Source organism: Oncorhynchus gorbuscha, linkage group LG05 (assembly GCF_021184085.1).
Source record: "Oncorhynchus gorbuscha isolate QuinsamMale2020 ecotype Even-year linkage group LG05, OgorEven_v1.0, whole genome shotgun sequence".
In the NCBI taxonomy this organism is placed as follows: Eukaryota; Metazoa; Chordata; class Actinopteri; order Salmoniformes; family Salmonidae; genus Oncorhynchus; species Oncorhynchus gorbuscha.
This window is the reverse complement of record NC_060177.1, coordinates 43,534,355-43,558,179: the sequence shown is the minus strand read 5'-3', so window position 1 is coordinate 43,558,179 and position 23,825 is coordinate 43,534,355. Positions and strand designations below refer to the sequence as shown.

The 23,825-nt window shown below is 41.5% G+C and overlaps 2 protein-coding genes across 3 annotated transcripts; one reads left to right on the top strand and one right to left on the bottom strand.

The window, feature by feature from the left end:
* The first annotated feature begins 543 nt into the window (after positions 1 to 543).
* Positions 544 to 15,217, top strand: trmt61b (tRNA methyltransferase 61B). 2 transcript variants are annotated; one of them, XM_046349934.1, is made up of 8 exons: positions 544 to 2,229; positions 2,416 to 3,534; positions 3,846 to 3,948; positions 13,102 to 13,292; positions 13,678 to 13,769; positions 13,983 to 14,185; positions 14,413 to 14,496; positions 15,012 to 15,217. In XM_046349934.1, exons 2-8 carry the CDS (start codon positions 2,620 to 2,622, stop codon positions 15,044 to 15,046), a joined length of 1,623 nt encoding a protein of 540 aa, XP_046205890.1. In that variant the 5' UTR covers positions 544 to 2,229; positions 2,416 to 2,619; the 3' UTR covers positions 15,047 to 15,217. The 2 variants fall into 2 exon arrangements, with proteins under 2 accessions (XP_046205890.1, XP_046205891.1); XM_046349935.1 differs by having other exon boundaries at positions 544 to 3,534.
* Positions 15,218 to 15,700: 483 nt separating this feature from the next.
* spdya (speedy/RINGO cell cycle regulator family member A) lies at positions 15,701 to 22,559 on the bottom strand. Its single transcript, XM_046349936.1, has 7 exons — positions 21,997 to 22,559; positions 21,301 to 21,613; positions 21,076 to 21,134; positions 17,225 to 17,310; positions 16,776 to 16,947; positions 16,111 to 16,465; positions 15,701 to 15,842 (listed from the first exon to the last, which is right to left on the bottom strand). Exons 2-7 carry the CDS (start codon positions 21,551 to 21,553, stop codon positions 15,781 to 15,783), a joined length of 987 nt encoding a protein of 328 aa, XP_046205892.1. The 5' UTR covers positions 21,554 to 21,613; positions 21,997 to 22,559; the 3' UTR covers positions 15,701 to 15,780.
* Positions 22,560 to 23,825: the final 1,266 nt, after the last annotated feature.

Sequence of the window (23,825 nt, the reverse complement as noted above, 5' to 3'; positions counted from 1 at the left end):
CCTTAATTGACTCAAAAAAACTTTATGGAAAAATTGTTTATTGTATAAATGTGGCAACTCCTCTCTTGCTGCGACATTTTTGGAGGACAAGTTTTCAGGCCTTTTGGGTGGGTTTTTAAGTAGTAATTGGGCAAGAAATATGAGCTTGACCTGGCAACCCTGCTCCCAGAGGAGGTCTACGAGAGAGCGGGAGGAAGACGGTGAGCTTGAGGCAGTTATAAATGGCGAGGAAAAGGGAGATGTTTGTTAAAGAAGAATGGTAGAAAGTGTAAGCAGAGCGAGCTGAAGACAGGAGGATAAATGGATGTGAATGAGGGTGTGAATGAGGGCGACTTATTGGAGGTGGTAGGTGTGGTGAAGTTCTCAGAGCCCGAGGCTTGCACCGAGTGTCAGGATAAAGATGAGTCTGGGACAGAAGGAATTGTGAAATGTTAATTGTTTTGCTCTCAAGAAAAGGGCACCATTGAAAGGAGTGATTACTGGGGTAGCAGTACATGTAAAAGTTGAACAACTGAAGGGGAAGATTCCGGGTTTGTGATGCTCGTTTTTTGGTGCGACGCAGGCAGGGTGGTGAGACTGGTGAAACAGAAGGGTCATTGTCTGTTCTTTTGAGTTTTGATGTTGAGTCTTTGCCTGACAGTGATGTAAGGATATGTAAGTTATCCTGTACAAGCTTTTGTGCCAAATACATTACGTTGTTACAGATGTCAAGCTTATGGGCATGTGGCAGCAGCGTGTAGGAGGGAGGTTCCTAGGTATGAGAAGTGTGCAGATGGGCATGAGATAAAGGAATGTGTATCATTGGGGAAAGTAGTGGTATGTGTTAATTGTAGGGGTGCCGATGTGGCCAGGGGATCTGAAATGTCCCGTGCGAGAGAGGCAGGTTGAGGTTTTGAGAGTAATGAGGTTTTGAGAGTAATGCAGAAGTTGTCATATGCTGAGGCAGTGAAGAAAGTAGAGGAAGATGGATCAAGGGGGAGGGATCCTGAGAGGAGTGGTATGAGTAGTAGATCTGTACCAGTACAGAGGGATAGGCCAACAAGTGATATGTTTCAGTACGATTGGATTTTTAGAATTTATAGCAATGCTTATCAACTGTACAGCAGGGATGGAACGTAGGTTGCAGAAAATTGAGGTTCTGGCGGCAACTGCAGAGAGGTATTTTGGTGTGCGAGACTTGACATCAGAAGAGTTATAGGGTGTATGAGGTGGTGGTGTCCCATCCTTTCAGGTTGTTTGTCTGAGGTAGGACTAAATAGATTTAAATAGTGTAGTAGGGTGGTTTTATTTTTATAAAAAACTTTTTTATTTGTGAGTGTAGTGTTAGAATAGGTAGGGTATTTATTTATTTTTTCAAGCAAAGAATAATGGAGTTGTTCTCCATTCTAGTTGTTAGCGGTAATGCAACATATTGGGTGCCAACCGCTTTTAAACATAATCGAAGAAGAAGAACCCAGCTACCAGTTTTTCAACCAGTCGTTCAACGAAGCCCAGGTGTCTAATTCCGTATGAAAAGTAAACAGTCTATGTCTTTGATACCTTGAAGTGGCTCTGGCTATTAGTTCAATTATTAAACGAGTTCAACTAGAGACAAATTAATGTCACAAAGAAATGTATAGGTCTATCTGTGGCAGTATTATAGTTGCCAACTACCGTGCAAAGAGCAACAAATTATGCGTGAATGCCATAGCAATTGTTTCTCTTTTGGATGTCGGCATGACATTACCTTTTTATTTCTCCTTTGCATGGTGGCATGACATTACCTTTTTATTTCTCCTTTGCATGGTGGCATGACGTTACCTTTTTATTTCTCCTTTGCATGGTGGCATGACATTACCTTTTTATTTCTCTTTTGCATGGTGGCATGACATTACCTTTTTATTTCTCCTTTGCATGGTGGCATGACATTACCTTTTTATTTCTCTTTTGCATGGGGGCATGACATTACCTTTTTATTTCTCCTTTGCATGGTGGCATGACATTACCTTTTTATTTCTCTTTTGCATGGTGGCATGGCCTTTTTATTGTAAACATTAGCAACTGAGTACATCAGTTTTTGGAGAGGACATGTGCATTTTATCGCCAGGAAATAATTATTTAATCAGCACCATCTAGTGGTAAATAGAAAGTACGGCATCCGTGGTCTGTCGCTTTGCATTGACGTAGAACACATTCGTTTTCCAGCATGGCGACATCCATAGTGTAAAGCAACAGGCAAAGACCGAAACGGTAATTTAATGACATTTAAAAAAAATAGGTGATCTATGTACAACGTCTTCTGTAAGCTATCTGCCATTACCTCATTAAATGAAAACGCGCTGTCAATTTTGTTCATGATTCTTGATGTAAATAGTATAGTATAGTATACTGTATATTTATAATTACTCTCGTCTCTGCCTTCTCTCATTTGTGAAGGACCGGACTTTTCAAATGTGGGTTATTATTCTCCATCAAAGTTCGTTGTGAAATCGAGTCACTGTCATCATCATATGTCACTTGTCAAGTGTCACTTAGTGATTTGAAAAAGCATTGAACACTGAATGCAACATGTGGGTGTCATGAAAACACTGTCTACATGGTACCAATTCAGCACACACAGCTTTACTCCACTTCGCACAGATGTCTGTTGGATTTCAGTTAGGTGGGTCTCTTTTCACACAAAGACTGGTGCGGATATGTGTCACCTGCATTGGCCAGCAGGGATACAGGCAGCTCCTTCCCAAAAGTCGACTCCCTACATGTACACTGTACACAAGGAGCTTTGGGACTGATCCTAAGGGGGAGAAAGGGGAAAATGAGAACGGGAGCAAAACAACAGACAACCTTGACCCCTCACCCCCAACTCTAACCCCTATGCACACCCAGGGAAGAGGTTTGTTTGGTAAAAGGCGACCACTCTCACCCTTGGAGAGGATTAGCCGCCTTTTGCCTCAGGACTCACTAGCCCCAGAATTGTTGGCGCTGAGAGAGGAGGAGAACCCGGAAGTGGAACAGAGGAAACCTGATAGGGTTGGGGTTCAAAAAGACCACTACACTTCAGCAGCCTCTGTGACTGAGACTAAGACCCACAGCTCACAAGGAGAAGTAGAAAGTGCAGAACCACAGGTGCACATAGGACATGACACAGTTAGACCGAGAGAAGAAAAAGAGGAGGGTACTGTCATTGATGACACAGTACTAGAGCCAAATGGTTGCCCGATTCTCAGAGAGGTAACAAATTCTTCACAAGAGGAGGGATACGTGACTCCTATGACTCCCACCCTTCTTCCCGGGGAGCATTTACTCACTTTTGGGGAACTACTGTTGGCGGAGTACCGGAAGAAGGGCCGCGTGGAGTTTAGGAAGATGTTTCAGCTGCAGGATGGGCAACGTCTCCAGAGCAGTTGGGGCACCATCGGACACAGTGACATCGTCGGCCGCCACGCAGGAGACTTCATTCGGACCATCCACGGGACACCCATCCTTATACGGCGGCCCAACCTGGAGGAATACGTGCTTTATATGAAGAGGGGGCCGGCAATCGCCTATCCAAAGGTATTGTATGTAGCAGATGCTCCTTTCTGGCACTGGAAGAGGCATAACCTTTTTTCCCCAGAATACATCATGCTACTGAGCAGTATTATTGTTGCTTATGGAGAGTGCATGCAGTGCTATCACCAGCACAATGGTATAGTCTTGACTGTGTTTGCTTGGCTTGTGGAATCAAACATTACATGATTTGATATCAGAGATTATACTTTAACTGCACAATACATACTAAGCTACAACAGCTCATTGTAGGAAAGACTTATATCCTATGAGTTTTTCTGTCTCTTTCACACTCTCTTCTTTCTTCCTCTCTCCAGGATGCCAGTATGATGCTGATGATGATGGACGTCACAGAGGGAGACTGTGTGTTGGAGTCAGGCTCCGGGTCAGGGGCCATGTCGCTTTTCCTGTCCCGAGCTGGTTTGTATATTTATTTTATCACCTGTTTGCTATGAGTCATGATGAGTGGAAGTGGACAAATGCTTGTGTGGCTGGTTTTCATACAATAGAGGGAAAGATAAACTGCATCCATATCTTAAGCCTTCACTAGGATGAATCAGAAAGCCTTATTCTCAACGTGAATAGTCCAAGATTGGCAATTTGGGGTGTCCCCGATACCCCTCGTTCTTGTCTTGGTCCTGTGTGACTCAGTCGGTAAGAGCATAGCGTTTGCAACGCCAGGGGTTATGAGTTTGATTCCTGCTGGGGCCAAACAAACAGTCATGCATGTATACATTTTTGTATGTCACCTGGATGCACTCTGGGGTTTCACAAAGTGCAGGACAAGCCATTCAATCAGTGTGTTATCATACGGCTAGATATACCTACTTAGATGATGGAAGCAAATCTAATTTTATTTGTTGCATACACGTGTTTAGCAGATGTTATTGTGGGTTTAGCGAAATGCTTGGGTTCCTAGCTCCAACAGTGCAGTACACACAAATGTAAAAGAATGGAATACATTTTTCTTAAGGTGAGCGATGTCGGACACACACACACACACACACACACACACACACACACACACACACACACACACACACACACACACACACACACACACACACACACACACACACACACACACACACACACACACACACACACAGTTGAAGTTTACATACACCTTAGCCAAATACATTTAAACTCAGTTTTTCACAATTCCAGACATTTAATCAAAGTCAAATTTCCCTGTTTTACATCAGTTAGGATCACCACTTTATTTTAAGAATGTGAAATGTCAGAATAATAGTTGAGAGTGATTTATTTAAGCTTTTATATCTTTCACTTCTGGGTCAGAAGTTTACATACACTCAATTTGTATTTGGTAGCATTGCCTGTAAATTGTTTAACTTGGGTCAAATGTTTCGGGTAGCCTTCCACAAGCTTCCCAAAATAAGTTTGTTGAATTTTGGCCCATTCCTCCTGACAGAGCTGGTGTAACTGAGTCAGGTTTGTAGGCCTTCTTGCTCACACACATCTTTTCAGTTCTGCCCACAAATGTTCTATAGGATTGAGGTCAGGGCTTTGTGATGGCCACTCCAATATCTTGACTTGCACCAGTCCCTCCTGCAGCAAAGCACCCCCACAACATGATGCTGCCACCCTCGTGCTTCACGGTTGGGATGGTGTTCTTCAGCTTGCAAGCGTCCTCCTTTTTCCTACAAACATAACGATGGCCATTATGGCCAAACAGTTCTATTTTGTTTCATCAGAACAGTGGACATTTTTCCAAAAAGTACGATCTTTGTTCCCATGTGCAGTTGCAAACCGTAGTCGGGATTTTTTTATGGCGGTTTTGGAGCAGTGGCTTCTTCCTTGCTGAGCGGCTTTTCAGGTTATGTTGATATAGGACTCGGTTTACTGTGGATATAGATACTTTTGTACCTGTTTCCTCCAGCATCTTTACAAGGTCCTTTGCTGCTGTTCTGAGATTGATTTGCACTTTTCACACCAAAGTATGTTCATCTCTAGGAGACAGAATGCGTCTCCTTCCTGAGCAGTATGACGGCTGCGTGGTCCCATGGTGTTTATACTTGCGTACTATTGTTTGTACAGATGAACGTGGTCCCTTCAGGTGTTTGGAAATTGTTCCCAAGGATGAACCAGACTTGTGGAGGTCTACAATTTATTGGTCTTGGCTGATATCTTTTGATTTTCCCATGATGTCAAGCAAAGAGGCACTGAGTTTGAAGGTAGGCCTTGAAATACATCCACAGGTACACTTCCAATTGACTCAAATGATGTCAATTAGCCTAACAGAAACTTCTAAAGCCATGACATAATTTTCTGGAATTTTTAGTGCATGTTAACTTCTGACCCGCTGGAATTCTGATCCAGTGAAATCATTTGTCTGTAAACAATTGTTGGAAAAATTACTTGCCATGCACAAAGTAGATGTCCTACCTGACTTGCCAAAACTATAGTTTAACAATAAATTTGTGGAGAGGTTGAAAAACAAGTTTTAATGACTCTAACCTAAGTGTTTTTAAACTTCCTACTTCAATTTTGTGTGTATGTATATATATATATATCTATATGGACACACCTACTCATTCAAGGGTTTTTCTTTCTTTTACTCTTTTCTACACTGTAGAAAAAGCTTTGAAATAACACATGGAATAATGTAGTAACCAAAAAAGCTTCACCTGCAATGTTTTTCCAACCGTCTTGAAGATAGTCCCGCATATGCTGAGCACTTGTTGGATGCTTTCCCTTCACTCTCCAGTCCAACTCATCGCCAACCATCTCAATTGGGTTGAGACTGTGTGATTGTGGAGGCCAGATCATCTGATGCAGCACCATCACTCTCCTTCTTGGTCATATAGCCCTTACACAGCCTTGAGGGAGCAAACCAGGTTGGAGTGCGTATCACTGCGGAATGCTGTGGTAGCCATGCTGGTTAAGTGTGCCTTGAATACTAAATGATTGGATGACATCTTCACCAGCAAAGCACCTCCACACCATCACACCTCCTCCATCTTTCATGGTGGAGAGATCATCCGTTCACCTACTCTGCATCTCACCAAAAATCTCACGTTTGGACTCACCAGACCAAAAGGACAGATTTCCACCGGTCTAATGTCCATTGGTCATGTTTCTTGGTCCAAACAAGTCTCTTCTTATTGGTGTCCTTTTAGTAGTGGTTTCTTTGCAGGTATCGACCACGAAGGCCTGATTCACAAACTCCTTTGAAAAGTTGATATTGAGATGTGTCTGTAACTTGGTATTTTATTTGGATCCCCATTGGCTGATGGAATGGAGTTCCATGCAATGATGGGTCTAAATAATACTCTACTCTCTCTTGAATTTGTTCTGGATTTGGGAACTGTGAAAAGACCCCTGGTGGCATGTCTGGTGGGACAAGTGTGTGCCAGAGCTGTGTGTAAGTTGACTATGCAAACAATTAGGAATTTTCAACACATTAATGTTTCTTAGAAGTGATGCAATCAGTCTCTCATCAACTCTTAGCCAAGAGAGACTGGCATGCATAGTATTTATATCAGTCCTCTGATTACAATGAAGAGCAAGACGTGCTGGGCCAGCTGCAGCTTAACTACAGTGCCTTGCGAAGGTATTCGGCCCCCTTGAACTTTGCGACCTTTTGCCACATTTCAGGCTTCAAACATAAAGATATAAAACTGTATTTTTTTGTGAAGAATCAACAACAAGTGGGACAAAATCATGAAGTGGAACGACATTTATTGGATATTTCAAACTTTTTTAACAAATCAAAAACTGAAAAATTGGGTGTGCAAAATTATTCAGCCCCTTTACTTTCAGTGCAGCAAACTCTCTCCAGAAGTTCAGTGAGGATCTCTGAATGATCCAATGTTGACCTAAATGACTAATGATGATAAATACAATCCACCTGTGTGTAATCAAGTCTCCGTATAAATGCACCTGCACTGTGATAGTCTCAGAGGTCCGTTAAAAGCGCAGAGAGCATCATGAAGAACAAGAAACACACCAGGCAGGTCTGAGATACTGTTGTGAAGAAGTTTAAAGCCGGATTTGGATACAAAAAGATTTCCCAAGCTTTAAACATCCCAAGGAGCACTGTGCAAGCGATAATATTGAAATGGAAGGAGTATCAGACCACTGCAAATCTACCAAGACCTGGCCGTCCCTCTAAACTTTCAGCTCATACAAGGAGAAGACTGATCAGAGATGCAGCCAAGATGCCCATGATCACTCTGGATGAACTGCAGAGATCTACAGCTGAGGTGTCCATAGGACAACAATCAGTCATATTGTACAAATAATAATAATAATAATATATGGAAGAGTGGCAAGAAGAAAGCCATTTCTTAAAGATATCCATAAAAACTGTTGTTTAAAGTTTGCCACAAGCCACCTGGGAGACACACCAAACATGTGGAAGAAGGTGCTCTGGTCAGATGAAACCAAAATGGAACTTTTTGGCAACAATGCAAAACGTTATGTATGGTGTAAAAGCAACACAGCTCATCACCCTGAACACATCATCCCCACTGTCAAACATGGTGGTGGCAGCATCATGGTTTGGGCCTGCTTTTCTTCAGCAGGGACAGGGAAGATGGTTAAAATTGATGGGAAGATGGATGGAGCCAAATACAGGACCATTCTGGAAGAACCTGATGGAGTCTGCAAAAGACCTGAGACTGGGACGGAGATTTGTCTTCCAACAAGACAATGATCCAAAACATAAAGCAAAATCTACAATGGAATGGCTCAAAAATAAACATATCCAGGTGTTAGAATGGCCAAGTCAAAGTCCAGACCTGAATCCAATCGAGAATCTGTGGAAATCTGTGGAAAGAACTCGATGTGCAAAGCTGATAGAGACATACCCCAAGCGACTTACAGCTGTAATCGCAGCAAAAGGTGGCGCTACAAAGTATTAACTTAAGGGGGCTGAATAATTTTGCACGCCCAATTTTTCCGTTTTTGATTTGTTAAAAAAGTTTGAAATATCCAATAAATGTCGTTCCACTTCATGATTGTGTCCCACTTGTTGTTGATTCTTCACAAAGAAATACAGTTTTATATCTTTATGTTTGAAGCCTGAAATGTAGCAAAAGGTCGCAAAGTTCAAGGGGGGCGAATACTTTCGCAAGGCACTGTAGGTCTTTCCTTGCCGCACTGGACCACACTCTGTGAAGCTTTTGTTTGGGCTGCAATCTGAGGTGCAGTTTACTCTAATAAACTTATCCTCTGCAGCAGAGATAACTCTGGGTCTTCCTTTCCTGGGCCGGTCCTCATGAGCCAGTTTCATCATAGTGCTTGATGGTTTTCGCATCTGCTTTTGAAGAAATTTTCCGGATTGACTGACCTTAATGTCTTAAAGTTGATGAGTTCTGATGAGGACTCTAAACTTGAAATATTGTTAATTATCAGGTATCCTGTTGAAATATTGAGTGCCTGGTTTCTTCTGGTTTCTACACCAGAAGTGAATGATTATCTGTAGGAGGAATGTATATGGTGTCAATTAAGCTTGGAATGTGCTGAATAAAGGAAAGGCAATCACATGTTGACAGGCACTGATGGAGAGATGTGGTTTAGTGAGGGATGAGGTCAGGTCACATTTAAGGGAGAAGGAACAGTTGATTGCCCGCATCACTTAATTTCCTGCCTAGCAATAAAGTTGTAATGTTTAGAGAGATGTCACCCAAATTGGGGTATATATACTACCACTGGTGGAAATATGTCTTTGTCTAATGCAGCTGTCTGACCCAATGGGTGAATAAACTTGGTTTAAGCTTTACTAATTAATCATACAGGAGTTTTACTCTGTTTGTTTAGAACCCAACAAAGTAATGATGGACTGTCGTTTCTCTTTGCTTATGTGAGCTGTTCTTGCCATAATATGAACTTGGTCTTTTACCAAATAGGGCTATCTTCTGTATTCCACCCTTATCCTGTCACAACACAACTGATTGGCTCAAACGCATTAAGAAGGAAAGAAATTCCAAAAATAAATTTTTAACAAGTCACACATTTTAATTTAAATGCATTCCAGGTGTCTACCTCGAAGCTGGTTGAGAGAATGCCAAGAGTTTGTTTACATAATCATCTCATATGTATATACTGCACTCAATACCATCTACTGTATCTTGCCTATGCCGCTCTGTACCATCACTCACTCATATATCATTATGTACATATTCTTATCCCCTTACACTTGTGTCTATAAGGTAGTAGTTCTGGAATTGTTAGCAAGATTACTTGTTGGTTATTACTGCATTGTCGGAACTAGAAGCACAAGCATTTCGCTACACTCGCATTAACATCTGCTAACCATGTGTATGTGACAAATAAAATTTGATTTGAGTGTGCAAAGCTTTAAGGAGTCAAATATAAAATATATTTAGATTTGTTTTACTCTTTTGGTTACGACATGATTCCATGTGTTATTTCATAGTTTTGAAATAATATTTTCTACAATTGTAGAATAATATTGAGTGTCAGTGGACCTCCAGGCTGTGTAAGGGTTATATATACTGACATTTTCTACATTCTTATACAATGTAGAAAATAGTAAAAATAAAGAAAAACCCTGGAATGAGTAGATGTGTCCAAACTTTTGACTGGTACTGGCTACCAGCCTACATCACATCCGACCGTGATTGGGAGTTCCATAGGGCAGCTAACAATTGGCCCAGCGTCGTCCGGGTTTGTCCGGGGTAAGCCGTCATTGTAAATAAGAATTTGTTCTTAACTGACTTGCCTAGTTAAATAAAGGTTACATACTGTTCATATGAAATGGGTAAAACCATATGTAAACATTATTAAAGTGACCAGTGTTCCATGTCTATGTTCATAGGGCAGCCTCTAAGGTGCCGGGGGGAGTAATGGGGTGGTAGCCGGCTAGTGACGGTGACTAAGTTCAGGGCAGGGTACTGGGTGGAGTCCGACAAGTGATGGCTATTTAACAGTCTGATGGCTTCAATAAATAATGAAAACATGTTCAATTTGGTTTAAATAATGCAAAAACAAAGTGTTGGAGAAGTAAAAGTGCAATATGTGCCATGTAAGAAAGCTAACGTTTAAGTTCCTTTCTCAGAACATGAGAACATATGAAAGCTGGTGGTTCCTTTTAACATGAGACTTCAATATTCCCAGGTAAGAGGTTTTAGGTTGTAGTTAATATAGTATTTATAGGACTATTTCTCTCTATACCATTTGTATTTCATATACCTTTGACTATTGGATGTTCTTATAGGCACTTTAGTATTGCCAGTGTAACAGTATAGCTTCCATCCCTCTCCTCGCCGCCACCTGGCCTCAAACCAGGAATACATCGATAACAGCCACCCTCGAAGCAGCTTTACCCATCGCTCCACAAAAGCCGCGGCCCTTGCAGCGCAAGGGGAATAACTACTCCAAGTCTCAGAGCGAGTAACGTTTGAAACGCTATTAGCGCGCACCCCGCTAACTAGCTAGCCATTAGGCTGATAGGCTTGAAGTCATAAACAGTGCTGTGCTTGCGAAGAGCTGCTGGCAAAACGCACGAAAGTGCTGTTTGAATGAATTCTTACGAGCCTGCTGCTGCCTACCACCGCTCAGTCAGACTGCTCTATCAAATATCAAATCATAGACTTAATTCTAACATAATAACATAACACACATAAATCCGAGCCTTTAGTCATTAATATGGTCGAATCCGAAAACTATCGTTTCGAAAACAAAACAATTATTTTTTTCAGTGAAATACGGAACCGTTCTGTATTTTATCTAACGGGTGGCATCCCTAAGTCTAAATATTCTTGTTACATTGCACAACCTTCAATGTTATGTCATAATTACGTAAAATTCTGGCAAATTAGTTCGCAATGAGACAAAACTGTTGCAATTTCACCTGGTTAATATTGCCTGCTAACCTGGATTTCTTTTAGCTAAATATGCAGGTTTAAAAATATGTACTTCTGTGTATTGATTTTAAGAAAGGCATGGGTGTTTATTGTTAGGTACAGTCGTCCAACGATTGTGCTTTTTTTCACAAATGCGCTTTTGTTAAATCATCCCCCAGCGTTGCATCGATGATAGGCAACGCAGGACACGCTAGATAAACTAGTAATATCATCAACCATGTGTTAGTAGTGATTATGATTGTTTTTTATAAGATAAGTTTAATGCTAGCTAGCAACTTACCTTGGCTTTTACTGCATTCGCGTAACAGTCTTCTTGTGGAGTGCAACGAGAGGCATGTGGTTAGAGGGTTGGACAAGTTAAGTGTAAGGTTGCAAGATTGAATCCCCAGAGCTGACAAGCTGAAAATATGTCATTCTGCCCCTGAACAAGGCAGTTAACCCACCGTTCCTAGGCCGTCATTGAAAATAAGAATGTGTTCTTGACTGACTTGCCTAGTTAAATAAAGGTATAATTAAAATAAAATAAATTATCTGCAAAATCTGCTCCCAAAAATACCTTGAATAACTTCAATAATTTGAAATCGGCCCTAATTAATCTGTCATTCCGATTGATCGGTCGACCTCTACTCTGGAGAGCCCTGAGGACAGTGCAGTTGCCGTACCAGGCGGTGATGCAGCCTGACAGGATGCTCTCAATGGTGCATCTGTAAATGTTTTAAGTCTTACGGGCCAAGCCAAATTTCTTCAGCCTCCTGAGGTTGAAGAGGCACTGTTGCGCCTTCTTCACCACACTGTCTGTGTTGGAGCACCATTTTTACATTGTCCGTGTATGCCAAGGAACTTGAAACTTTTCACCTTCTCCACTATGGCCCCATCGATGTGGATGGGGGAGTACTCCCTCTGCTGTCTCCTGAAGTCCACGATCAGCTCCGTTTTGTTGACGTTGAAGGTTATTTTCCTGGCACCACTCTACTAATTGATTGCATTTAATTAAAATAAGATACATAATTTTAATCAGAAGATGCTATTAACATGTACATTTTATTGCTAACAGAATAAATAGCAGGATAACTGCAGAATAAATAATGCTATAATTGAAAAGTGTACACCCAAGGTAAGCTACTGCCCCTTTAAGAGCTAAAATAGATTGTGTACTCTGTGATTCTCACCAAATAGGTTGTCTTCTCACACTATTCAAACTCTACAATCAATAAACAGCTTAGGAAGCTACCTTAGCCTACAGATCACATATTGCAAACCAATCTTAACTACAAACTCCACAAATGTTGGAATTTTTGTGAGTCCTTGACAATTGGTAATCAATATCCAAAAACAGCACACATTTTCCAGCGAACCTGCACATCATCATCTTCTCTCTTTTTGTGGCACCAATATGAGGATGTTGCAGTAGTCTAGTGTGTGGTGCGGGAATAATGACAAGCAAACCTGGGGAGCTTTGAGTTCACATTGCCCTAAAAAAGGGAACCAGACGCGGAATTCAAGCGATCCGAACTCAGACCACCTCTCGATATGGTCTCAGTTTGGTTCACTTCAGGGGCTCTTTTGAGTGGTCTGAGTTACTTTGGAGTGTTCACACTGCACAAAAAATTCAGCGACCCCTACTGAGTTTACAAAAATTGGTTGAAAGGGACCAAGTGTGAAAACACCCTAAAAGTGGCTGCTTAATGGCATATATTATTATTATTATTGTTCTCCCCAGTGGGCTCCAAGGGCAGTGTTATGAGTGTGGAAATCAGGGAGGACCACCACAGACGAGCCGTGCTCAACTACAACCGCTGGTGTTCGTCCTGGATCCTGCGGCGAGGAGAGGAATGGCCCGACAACGTCCAGTTTCATAACTCTGACCTGCAGGGGGCATCCTTGCTCCTCGCCGGGCGAGGGTTTCACTCTGTAAGGATATGTATTTTTTTGCTTGTAATTGAGTGCATTTCACTTATAGTTTTCATTGAGCAATTCTGTAAACTGGTGTATTTTTGTATAATTGTTTTTTTGCAGTGCAAAGCAAATCACCTTGGAAATCTTATAATTTATGATAGGGCACACAGAGAAATAGAGGGGCAGAAGTAGGGCCCCTAATCCTGGGGGCAAAGACTGCGTGGCCGAGACAGGGCTTGAACCCCGTCACCATGGGGGTATGCGGGTCACGATTCGGGAGCATTACTGCTGCGCCAGATTCCGGCACTAATGGTTTTCAGCCCAGGAGTTGAATCTGTGTCTGGGAAACCCTCCCTTGACCAGTCATTAACCTTCAGAAACGTGTGTGTGTGTGTTTCAGATTGCTCTGGATATGATAAACCCTCAATTGGTTTTGCCCACTGTGACTCCACATCTCCATCCTGGAGCAGTTTGTGCTGTCTACCTAGCCAAGTGAGTAACCTCGACCCGTCCATAAACAACCCCTAGCCCATACCCCATAAACACTGCCTACACCTGTCCAGTCTTTTCAGATCTCAAGTGTGAAGGGGTTCACAGGTTATTTCTGGACAGGGCCCTCATTTCCTCATATACTTTGCTTTCAAGTGTGTTTTCCATTTTTGAGGTACTTTACGTGTCTCCTTCACGCTCTTCTGTGTGATTTAGTATAACGCAGGTCATTGATCTACTGGAGGGCCTCCGATGCTCTGCCCTCCCCCTGCTGTGTGAACGCATCATCGAAGTGCAGCTCAGGGATTGGCTGTTGGCTCCGGCAATCCAGAAAGATGGGCGGTTCTGCCGCAGGAAAGCTCCTCCCTCAGCGAGAAACCAGGAGGAAGGGGAGAATAACAAGTCGGATGAAGAAAAAGGTGATTTCTTGTTCAAATCATCCGGTCACATGGGGATCCTTGGATGTCATAATGTCTGTCTAAACTAAAGGCAATTACAATATCCCGCTGCAGTTGCATTATATGAGTCCCTTATACAGAAATGTGTTATTCTGATTATGTCTTTCACATGGCCACTGACATTTTCAAAATAAAAGCCCTCCATTTGGTAATATTGTGTGTTAACACACATTTTGTTATTCTTTCAGAATACACAAGCAGTCCGGAACCCGCACCATATGGGAGTGTCCCTTACATTGCTCGACCTCACCCGGAGCAAGCTAGCCACACAGGTTAGTGTCAATAACCACATTTCCATAAAGTTAAGTCATATGACAAATCAGATTTATACTGGACTTCCTTTAATGGTGGTTAAGTGATGATATTTATTGGAAATTTGCAACAAGCTCATTATTTGAAAGCTAATTATTAAATATTGCTCTCATCATAATCTACCGTGTCCACTTTACCAGCAAACCATTGTCTAGATTAGAGCATGCGCCAAATCCAGATTGGGCAAGTTTGATATTTATGTGTAGTTTGGATAATGCAATGGGAACACATTGAACCACATAAGCGCCAAGTGGTTTATGTACCCTACGTCATCATGCACAGCCTTAAGTCAGTTTGATGGAAAATGTGCATATTTGATCAAATGAGCATGAAACCACTACGTAACCTATTCGATGTGGGGTCTGTTGGGATAGATATGATTTTCTGCTATGGAGAATTGGGCAGCTCTTCATCTGCTACATTCAGAATACATCCATGGTATTGTGTTGTTCACTGTGGCATTTTGTTCTTTCAGCATTCCTGGTGAAACTGAGGAAGAGTCAGGGGTAACTAGCCTCCGAAGACCCATCAGAAGAGCGATTGGGTGTATTATATTCATAAATGTGATTTGGTAATGCAGAGAAATGTAGTTGCCCTATAAATCAGTCTAGAAATTGAAATTCATACTGTTTGACAACACGCCAAATATAAAGACTCAATAAAACACCAAACTAAGGGGGACATAAGCCTTTATTGTCAGTATTACAGAACATACCCAAGCCTTCACTCATGGATCAAATGCTCTACAGATCCTTCCAGCTGATTTATATTTAAGGAATTAGTCAACAGTTCCCACCCCATGTGCAAGACCTTGAAGTGCTATAGCAAATAAATACGTGTTTCGAGGGATTAATCAGTTCTGTTAAGTGTCCCACTTTAAGGAATAATAGCACAGAGGCCCGAGAGTTTGACTTAAGTCCTTGTACATAAAGAGTATACACAGAACAATGTGAAGCGAATGTTTTACATTTCATGACATGTGTCAGGACAGTTGAGGGAAATATTACATGCCTTTATCCAAAGTTAAGCCCTGAACCAATTCCTAACTTGATAAATGAGACAAAACTACTCGAGTTACACAAATCCTCAAGATAGGATTTATTCCCCTGTGAATGCTAGTTTCCATTTAAACCACCTAATCGTGGTAGAGCAGTAAATTGGCATTCTAAATATGTTATGAAATATATGTTTCACAGGACCAGGGTTGGGAAATGTAGTCCTGAGATGGTTTTTGTAGTACTATTCTACTCCTCGTTGATCCAGTCCATAGACGGGTCGTGTCCTGCTCCACAATAAGACTCGTTCCCTGACGAAACACATTCAAATTGTTAGCTAAGACATGAGTGTTGTTAAAGGAGCAAGATAACTTGTGTCTAACAAATTTTTGCTGGGTGTTTTACTTCAGAACATAAGTTAAAACTTGGCTGCTGTCACTCTACATTGATTCTATTTTAATGTAACTTCAAGCAAGCCTTGCCAATCAATATGTTGTCATCCTTTTGCTTCCAAATTATGATTAAGAAATTAACCATAGCACATAGCACAGCCGTCCTGTAACCAACGCCTGCACTCACTTGGGGCCTCCTCTGTGCAGCAGCAGGGGCGCTGGGCCTTAGTCTTTCTTTGGCCCGGTCTGCGGGAGGATGAAACCTGGGACCTGGGTGGCGTAGTCTCCAGGGAGAGGGCCAGGGCAAAAGGTAGTGGGGAGGACGAGGAGGGGGTAAGGGAGGTTGAGGATCCAGAGGCCGAGGAGGAAGAGAGGCCCAGGCCGGAGCTCTTGGCGCAGAGGGCACAGGGGGCGGGGGAGGCGGAGGGCCCACGGGGCATGTGGACCTTCTCCCGGTCACCAATGTAGAAACGCTGAGCGCCGCTGTGGTGCTCGGCACGCTCCCGCTGCCAGATAAAGTGGGTAGGCACGATGGCCATCACCTGGAAGGAGGGCGTGTACCCAGACAAGGATAAATAGACATTGTTAAAGACACAGCCAATTCAAGAGGAGAGATGGTACATTTTGTATTGTCAGAGATCATAGATACATTTACATTGCGGCTGACAATAGCAGTAAGACACAGGAACGAATCCTAGTAACTTGACCCACATGAATCTGAAATGTTGGCCCAAATCTGACTGACAGCATGCTTGAGTTATGCACTGATGCATCAAGTTAGAATACCATCCAGGTCAAGAGAATGCCGAAGACCTACACCATCATTTCATGTAATGGTTTTGTATTACCTACCTCCTCGCAGCAGCGGCGGCTGACGGCAGCCCGGTACTCGATGCGAGCCCACAGCTTGTCCCGCTGCTTGAGAAAGCGAGGGAAGTGCTTCCTCCAGGTCTTGCCAAGCGCCCATGGGAAGATCTCGTACTTGCTCTCCTCCTCGTCCTCCTCCATGGTGTTGGCTAGGTATCTGTGAAAAGAAAAAAGTGGCATGAAATATCAGAAATAGGATTCCTAGCTTTTTGTTGCCAGTTGTACAATTAATTCTCTCCCTCTTTGGGGGGGATAAGTTGCTCTACAATTACAACGGTTGTTTGTCACAGTCCGCACCGGTCCATTCGATTCTCAACAAATGATACATTTAGGACTTGTGGACTGATACAAATGCATCTATTGAAAGTTACTGAGATGTTCAGAATACAGCGAGTCAACTATTTATTTCAGAGTAGTAGATTTACAGAACTTACAGTGCAATGAAAAAGTTTGTTCTGTTGTGCTCGCCAATAGTGAAGCGTGCCCTCTTGAAGTAGACAAACGCCATGGCTAGAAGGTACTGAAATAGGGAAGAGAGGTTGAATTGAAATTGAAATTAGTTTATATATGATGCATCATCATGGCTTGTATACAGGGATGGGCTTTTGAAAAAAAAAATGTTCAAATACTCAGTTGTACTTGAATAGAAACATTTTTAGAACAAGTCCCGCACTGGGGAAAAAAATGTGCACATTCATCGACAGTACTAGTCAAAAGTTGGGACATGCCCACTCATCTCTGGGTTTTTATTTTTACTATTTCTATATTGTAGAATGATAGTTAAGAGAAACTATAAAATAACACATATGGAATCATGTAGTAACCAAAAAAGTGTTAAATAAATCAAAATATACTTTATATTTGAGATTCTTCAAAGTTGCCAGCATTTGCCTTGACAGCTTTGCGCATTCTCTCAACCAGCTTCACCTGGAATGCTTTTCCAACAGTCATGAAGTTTCCGGATTGACTGACCATGTCAAAGTAATGGACTGTCGTTTCCCTTTGCTCATTTGAGATGTTCTTGCCATAATATGAACTTGGTCTTTTACCAAATAGGGCTATCTTCTGTATACCACCCCTACCTTGTCACAACACAACTAATTGGCTCAAACGCATTAAGAAGCTGGTTGAGAGAATGCCACGTGTGTGCAAAGCTGTCATCAAGGCAAAGGGTGGTTACTTTGTAAAATCTCAAATATAAAATATATTTGTTTAACACTTATTTGGTTACTACGTGATTCAATATGTGATATTTCATAGTTTTGATGTCTTCACTATTATTCTACAGTCGTGGCAAATAGTTTTGAGAATGACACAAATATTAATTTTCACCAAGTCTGCTGCCTCAGTTTGTATGATGGCAATTTGCATAAACTCCAGAATGTTATGAAGAGTGATCAGATGATTTGCAATTAATTGCAACGTCTCTTTGCCATGCAAATGAACTGAATCGCCAAAACATGTCCACTGCATTTCAGCCCTGTCACAAAAAGACCAGCTGACATGTCAGCGATTCTCTCGTTAACACAGGTGTGAGTGTTGATGAGGACAAGGCTGGAGATCACCCTGTCATGCTGATTGAGTTTGAATAACAGACTGAGGGAGGTGCTTGGAATCATTGTTCTTCCTCTGTCAACCATGGTTACCTGCAAGGAAACACACACCGTCATCATTGATTTGTACAAAAAGGGCTTCACAGGCAAGGATATTGCTGCCAGTAAGATTGCACCTAAATCAACCATTTATCGGATCATCAAGAACTTAAAGGAGAGCGGTTCAATTGTCGTTAAGGCGGCTTCAGGGCACCCAAGAAATTCCAGCAAGCGCCAGGACCGTCTCCTAAAGTTAATTCAGCTGCAGGATCGGGGCACCACCAGTACAGAGCTTGCTCAGGAATGGCAGCAGGCAGGTGTGAGTGCATCTGAACGCACAGTGAGGCGAAGACTTTGAGGATGGCCCTGTGTCAAGAAGGGCAGCATAGAAGCCACTTCTCTCCAGGAAAAACATCAGGGACAGACTGATATTCTACAAAAGGTACAGGGATTGGAATGCTGAGGCCCGGGGTAAAGTCATTTTCTCTGATGAATCCACTTTCAGATTGTTCGAGGCATCCGGAAAAAAGCTTGTCCGGAGAAGACAAGGTGAGCGCTACCATCAGTCCTGTGTCATGCCATCAGTAAAGCCTCCTGAGACCGTTCATGTGTGGGGTTGCTTCTCAGCCAAGGGAGTGGGCTCACTCACAATTTTGCCTAAGAACACAGCCATGAATAAAGAATGGTACCAACACATCCTCAGAGAGCAACTTCTCCCAACCATCCAGGAACATTTAGGTGACGAACAATGCCCTTTTCCGCATGATGGAACACCTTGCCATAAGGAAAGTGATAACTAAGTGGCTCGGGGAACAAAACATTGATGGCCAGGAAACTCCCCAGACCTGAATCCCATTGAGAACTTATGGTCAATCCTCACGAGGTGGGTGGACAAACTAAAACTGACCAATTCTGACAAACTACAAGTATTGATTATGCAAGAATGGGCTACCATCAGTCGGGACGTGGCCCAGAAGTTAATTGACAGCATGCCAGGGCGGATTGCGGAGGTCTTGAAAAAGGGTCAACACTGCAAATATTGACTCTTTCCATCAAATTCATGTAATTGTCAATAAAAGCCTTGGACACTTATGAAATACTTGTAAATATACTTCAGTATTCCATAGTAACATCTGACAAAAATATCTAAAGACACTGAGGCAGCAGACTGAAAATTAATATTTGTGTTATTCTCAAAACTTTAGGCCACGATTGTACAATATAGAAAATAGTAAAAATAAAGAAAAACACTTGGAGTTGGTGTCCAAACTTTTGACTGGTACTGTATATGCAAACCATGCGCAACAATGCATAATTTATCACCATTATGAATCCTATTTGCGGAAATTATAATTCAGTCAAAAAAAACAAGTGCCATTTTAAGATTAATTTATTGAAACCGCAATATCAACTGGTTACATTATATCGTGGAACACAATCTTCAAAGAGGTAGTAACCTCAGTCACGCATGCTTGTAGAAGCCTATGGCCTTGTTTTGTTAATTTAGCAGACATGATGCTCTTATTTCCTGAGCCCTTACTACGGTCAATACACCTATTTTATAGTAAAAAAACATGTAATATACCAGAATAAAATAGTGCGAATTGATGAGCATCTCGAATAGTTCTCAATTAGTGATCATTTGAAACTGGGCTCAATATGGCAAGTCTAAATAAAAAATATTCAGGGTTACAAACCAACATCTGTCTTGCTTTTGACTTAGTTAATTCTGCCTGTTCTTTGGAATTTTCTAAATGGATTAACAATTCCACATTGAACACACTTCATGGGGATGAATTACAGTCATGGCATCTGTTTGGTGAGTAGGCCTAGGCTTACCGTAATGATTCTGATGAAAATACACTCCGTCTCTATCAAACAGATGATTTTGCATATTGTCAGTGTGGAACCTGTCTATGTTTAGGGAGTTTATAGCCTAGGCTAACCAATTCTAAATGGCAATAGCAGTTCGCAAAAGTACGGTCGGCACTAGTTACCATAGCCACAAAGTCAAACCTGACCTATACAATTTATCTTCTTTAAAACCTAACCACACTTCTAACCTTATGCCTAACATTAAGACCAAAAAGCTATTTTTTGTTTTCAGGAATGTCTTCAATATAGCCAAGTTTGACTTTGTGGCTGTGGTAACTAATGACAACCGCAAAGTAGTCCAAGCATTACATTTACATTACATTTAAGTCATTTAGCAGACGCTCTTATCCAGAGCGACTTACAAATTGAATAGACTGGACGCAATTAGTCCAAAACTCCAGCTAGTTGTTGTAAAATATTTCCCTACTTCAGTCAACCAGTCCATTTTGAATTTGTGATAAAACTGTAATAATTTGGCAAGGAATGTAGCTTGTGTATCCCATCAGATATGTTTTTATAGGCATTTATTTCTGTAGGCCTAAAGGGAGGGAGAAGGGAATTTAGAAAGAACTGTGATGCTTGGCTTGGATCCTTTTTGTTGTCATGTAAATGCACATGTACAAATGGAACACTAGATTCAGAGAAAATTAACGTGATCTTCAAGACATGTTGACCAAATAGAATTACAGTATTTTTATTTATTTATCCCTGGTTAAAGATAAAGTTTATGTCCGTTCGAGTACTCATGTCCATCCGAAGTTGTATACGTTAATCACTACACAAATAAAATTGGTACCCTCCAAAGCAATGCTTTTTACCTTGTCTGTGACTTTGCAACAGCAGTCCATCCACAGAAAGTCTTGTATCAAATCGTCATCTGTAATCAAATAAAATTGCATGAAAAACTGACTGCTCATTGTCTCTAATCTGAGATGTGCCAAGCATCAATAAAACAAACAAATTGTTGATTGGGCTCTATCAACTTTTAACAAACAACCTCAGATATTATGACTGGTGTAACTGGACTGTTCTCTTTGGCTCACCAAAAAGTCTGAAGAAGGCTGCCATCTCTTCTCGTTGAATGACAAGTGTCGGGCCCCATATGATTTTGCCCTTTGCGGCCTCGACATGACTTTGGCTGGGTTGACTCTTGCCCGGAGGCCCCTGGGCCACTTGCAGGTTGGGTCTCTTCAGCCTCAGGCCTCTCTTGATCTGGAGGGTGTGTGCTGTGTTGGGTTTGATTCTCACAGTGACTGAGGGGGGTGTCTGGCACCAGCTGTGTGTGTGTTTCATCATGCTGCTGATTTGTTCATGAATGGTCACTAGTGAAATGTTTTCTGAGGGAGTGTTCCTGACCTGGTAGTGACATAAGTAGTGTGGGAGAAATTAATGACTGGCAACAATGTGATACAATTCTATTTTGACATGTTTTAGTAGCTAGTTGACGTAGATAAATTAGTTAAGAACCAATTGCTTTGAAACTAGCTACGCTGGAGAAATGATAGCGAGTTAGAAGGTCAGCAAGCATAGACATTCATTTTGTAGCTAACTGGCTAGCAACATAAACAACTACGTTACTGCACAGCTAGTTAGCCGGCTCCGTTGGCTAACGACAGAAGTGGTCACTTCGGCTGGCTATGACAGGAGCCGACAGCCAAAAGTCTATGGGGGACAACCACACAATTCATTTAGTTGACTTACGAATATGTTGGTCTACAGATGAAGTAGCCATATCTTACCTTTGCTTAGAACAGATAGTAGTGTGGTGTCAGAGTCAGACGTGGAAATCAAGACTTGAAGAAATCTGAAAGGTTTCCTCAGATCGTCCTATGCTACAGTAACTAGCTAGCTGCTATGTTGTTGTGACAGGGCAAGGAAAACAGTTGTTATTCGAGTAAAAGTGTATCAACTGGGTAATTGGTATGTGTATGGTTATTTCAGTAAACAATTATTTAATGAGGGGGAAACTGTCAATGGTGAAATGAAAGGTGTCTCCTCGTCCTCTCACACAGGTGCAGGCGACTAACTGCTTGACGGGAGCGCGCTTGAAGACACGTCGAAGAATGGAACTGATTTTTATCAGAACCGCGCAATGTCGTTTACAGACGGACAATTGAACAGGGAGAAAACCCGCCTACGATGTGCAGAGACCTAGGTCCAAATCGCCTCCTTCAATTTCACCTCGGCCTTCCATTAGTGCGCCTCCGCCATATGCACAAATGTCCCAGAACTTGGGGCTTGAACATTGTGTACGGATAATTAGACACTTCAGTGGTATCCATTCATCATTTTTTGAGTTTGCGCAATTTCACACAAAGTAATGGAGAGACATGCCTAATTATGATCAACCAGTATTTGTTTGTGTTTCATATCGAGGCTTGGCACGTCACGTGAAGTACCTCGAGTACCAAATTAAATGTTTAAAATATCAGGGTGAATTTTCTCATTCTCATTGCATTCTCGTTTTATAATTTAAATGTGCAACATTAATTGCATCATTCAAGTCACAAGTGTGTCCCACTGAAGTACAATAAGAACGGTGTGCCCCCCGAAATGTATGTTTTTTGTTGTTGTTGTAGGCTACAGGTAGGAATTAGGGATGCAAGCAGAGGATGCTGATGAAGTAGGCCTATAGCAAGAAGTAAAAAATAGCCCAACTAAGTAATAATTAAAGATTTGCATTATCTCAATTATAATTATGTCACTGCATGACATTGAACATTTATTATAACCAACAATTATTATAGTCTTTGAAGCCAAAATCAGGACATGTATTTTGGGGAAATGCTCTAAATAGCAAGTTGTTCAGATGTGTTTATTTTCATACCAATATATGAAACCAAAATTGCACTAGTTTACTGAAAAAAATATAAATTAGGCTTACAACTATCACAGCCAGGGGCACATTGGCCATTTGGCAATTCTGGTAAATTACAGATGGGCTGGACCATTTTTGTGTTGTGTGGGCTCGTGGAAATTGACACCCACAAAAAAATGTAAATCAACTCAAATAAAACAATGAAAAAGGTTACATTGTCGATGGTCCAAGGGCCTGTTTAAGATAATTTTAAAAGATCTTTGCTTAATTTCACTGTTATGGTAATCTGTAATGTGGTGGCATCAGTTAAGCTAAACCTAGGGAATGGCAAAATCTCTCAAATTATTTTTGGAGAACAGCAAAAACAAACAAAAATTACTCCAAGCATGAAATATATTAGTTTTAAAGCCTGTGGAACTCTGTGTACAATTTCAAGCACTAATCAACCTCCTCATACATTAACTCTTCTTGTGGAACTGCAACATGAAATAGATGCATAATACACGCTACCAAGTCACAACAAGGCTGACTTCAAATACCGCCATCACTGTGAAAATAACCAGTGAATAAAACAGCTGACCGCAAATGCAAACTATGCCAGATAAATCCTACACATGCATTGAAATAAAAGGCATACACTGCCATTCAAAAATGTTTGCCAATTAAAATAACATCAAATTGATCAGAAATACAGTGTAGACATTGTTAATGTTGTAAATTACTATTTTAGCTGAGATCGTCTGATTATTA

Excerpts from the sequence above, each read along its gene's own strand:
- trmt61b (XM_046349934.1), top strand. The coding sequence starts at position 2,620 with ATGTCTGTTGGATTTCAGTTAGGTGGGTCTCTTTTCACACAAAGACTG. Across the intron at positions 3,535-3,845 it reads CGGCAATCGCCTATCCAAAG|GATGCCAGTATGATGCTGAT; the intron begins GTATTGTATGTA and ends TCCTCTCTCCAG. Across the intron at positions 14,497-15,011 it reads GGAGCAAGCTAGCCACACAG|CATTCCTGGTGAAACTGAGG; the intron begins GTTAGTGTCAAT and ends TTGTTCTTTCAG.
- spdya (XM_046349936.1), bottom strand. The coding sequence starts at position 21,553 with ATGATGAAACACACACACAGCTGGTGCCAGACACCCCCCTCAGTCACT. Across the intron at positions 16,466-16,775 it reads GCCGCCGCTGCTGCGAGGAG|GTGATGGCCATCGTGCCTAC; the intron begins GTAGGTAATACA and ends CCCTCCTTCCAG. Across the intron at positions 15,843-16,110 it reads CTGCACAGAGGAGGCCCCAA|GGAACGAGTCTTATTGTGGA; the intron begins GTGAGTGCAGGC and ends GTGTTTCGTCAG.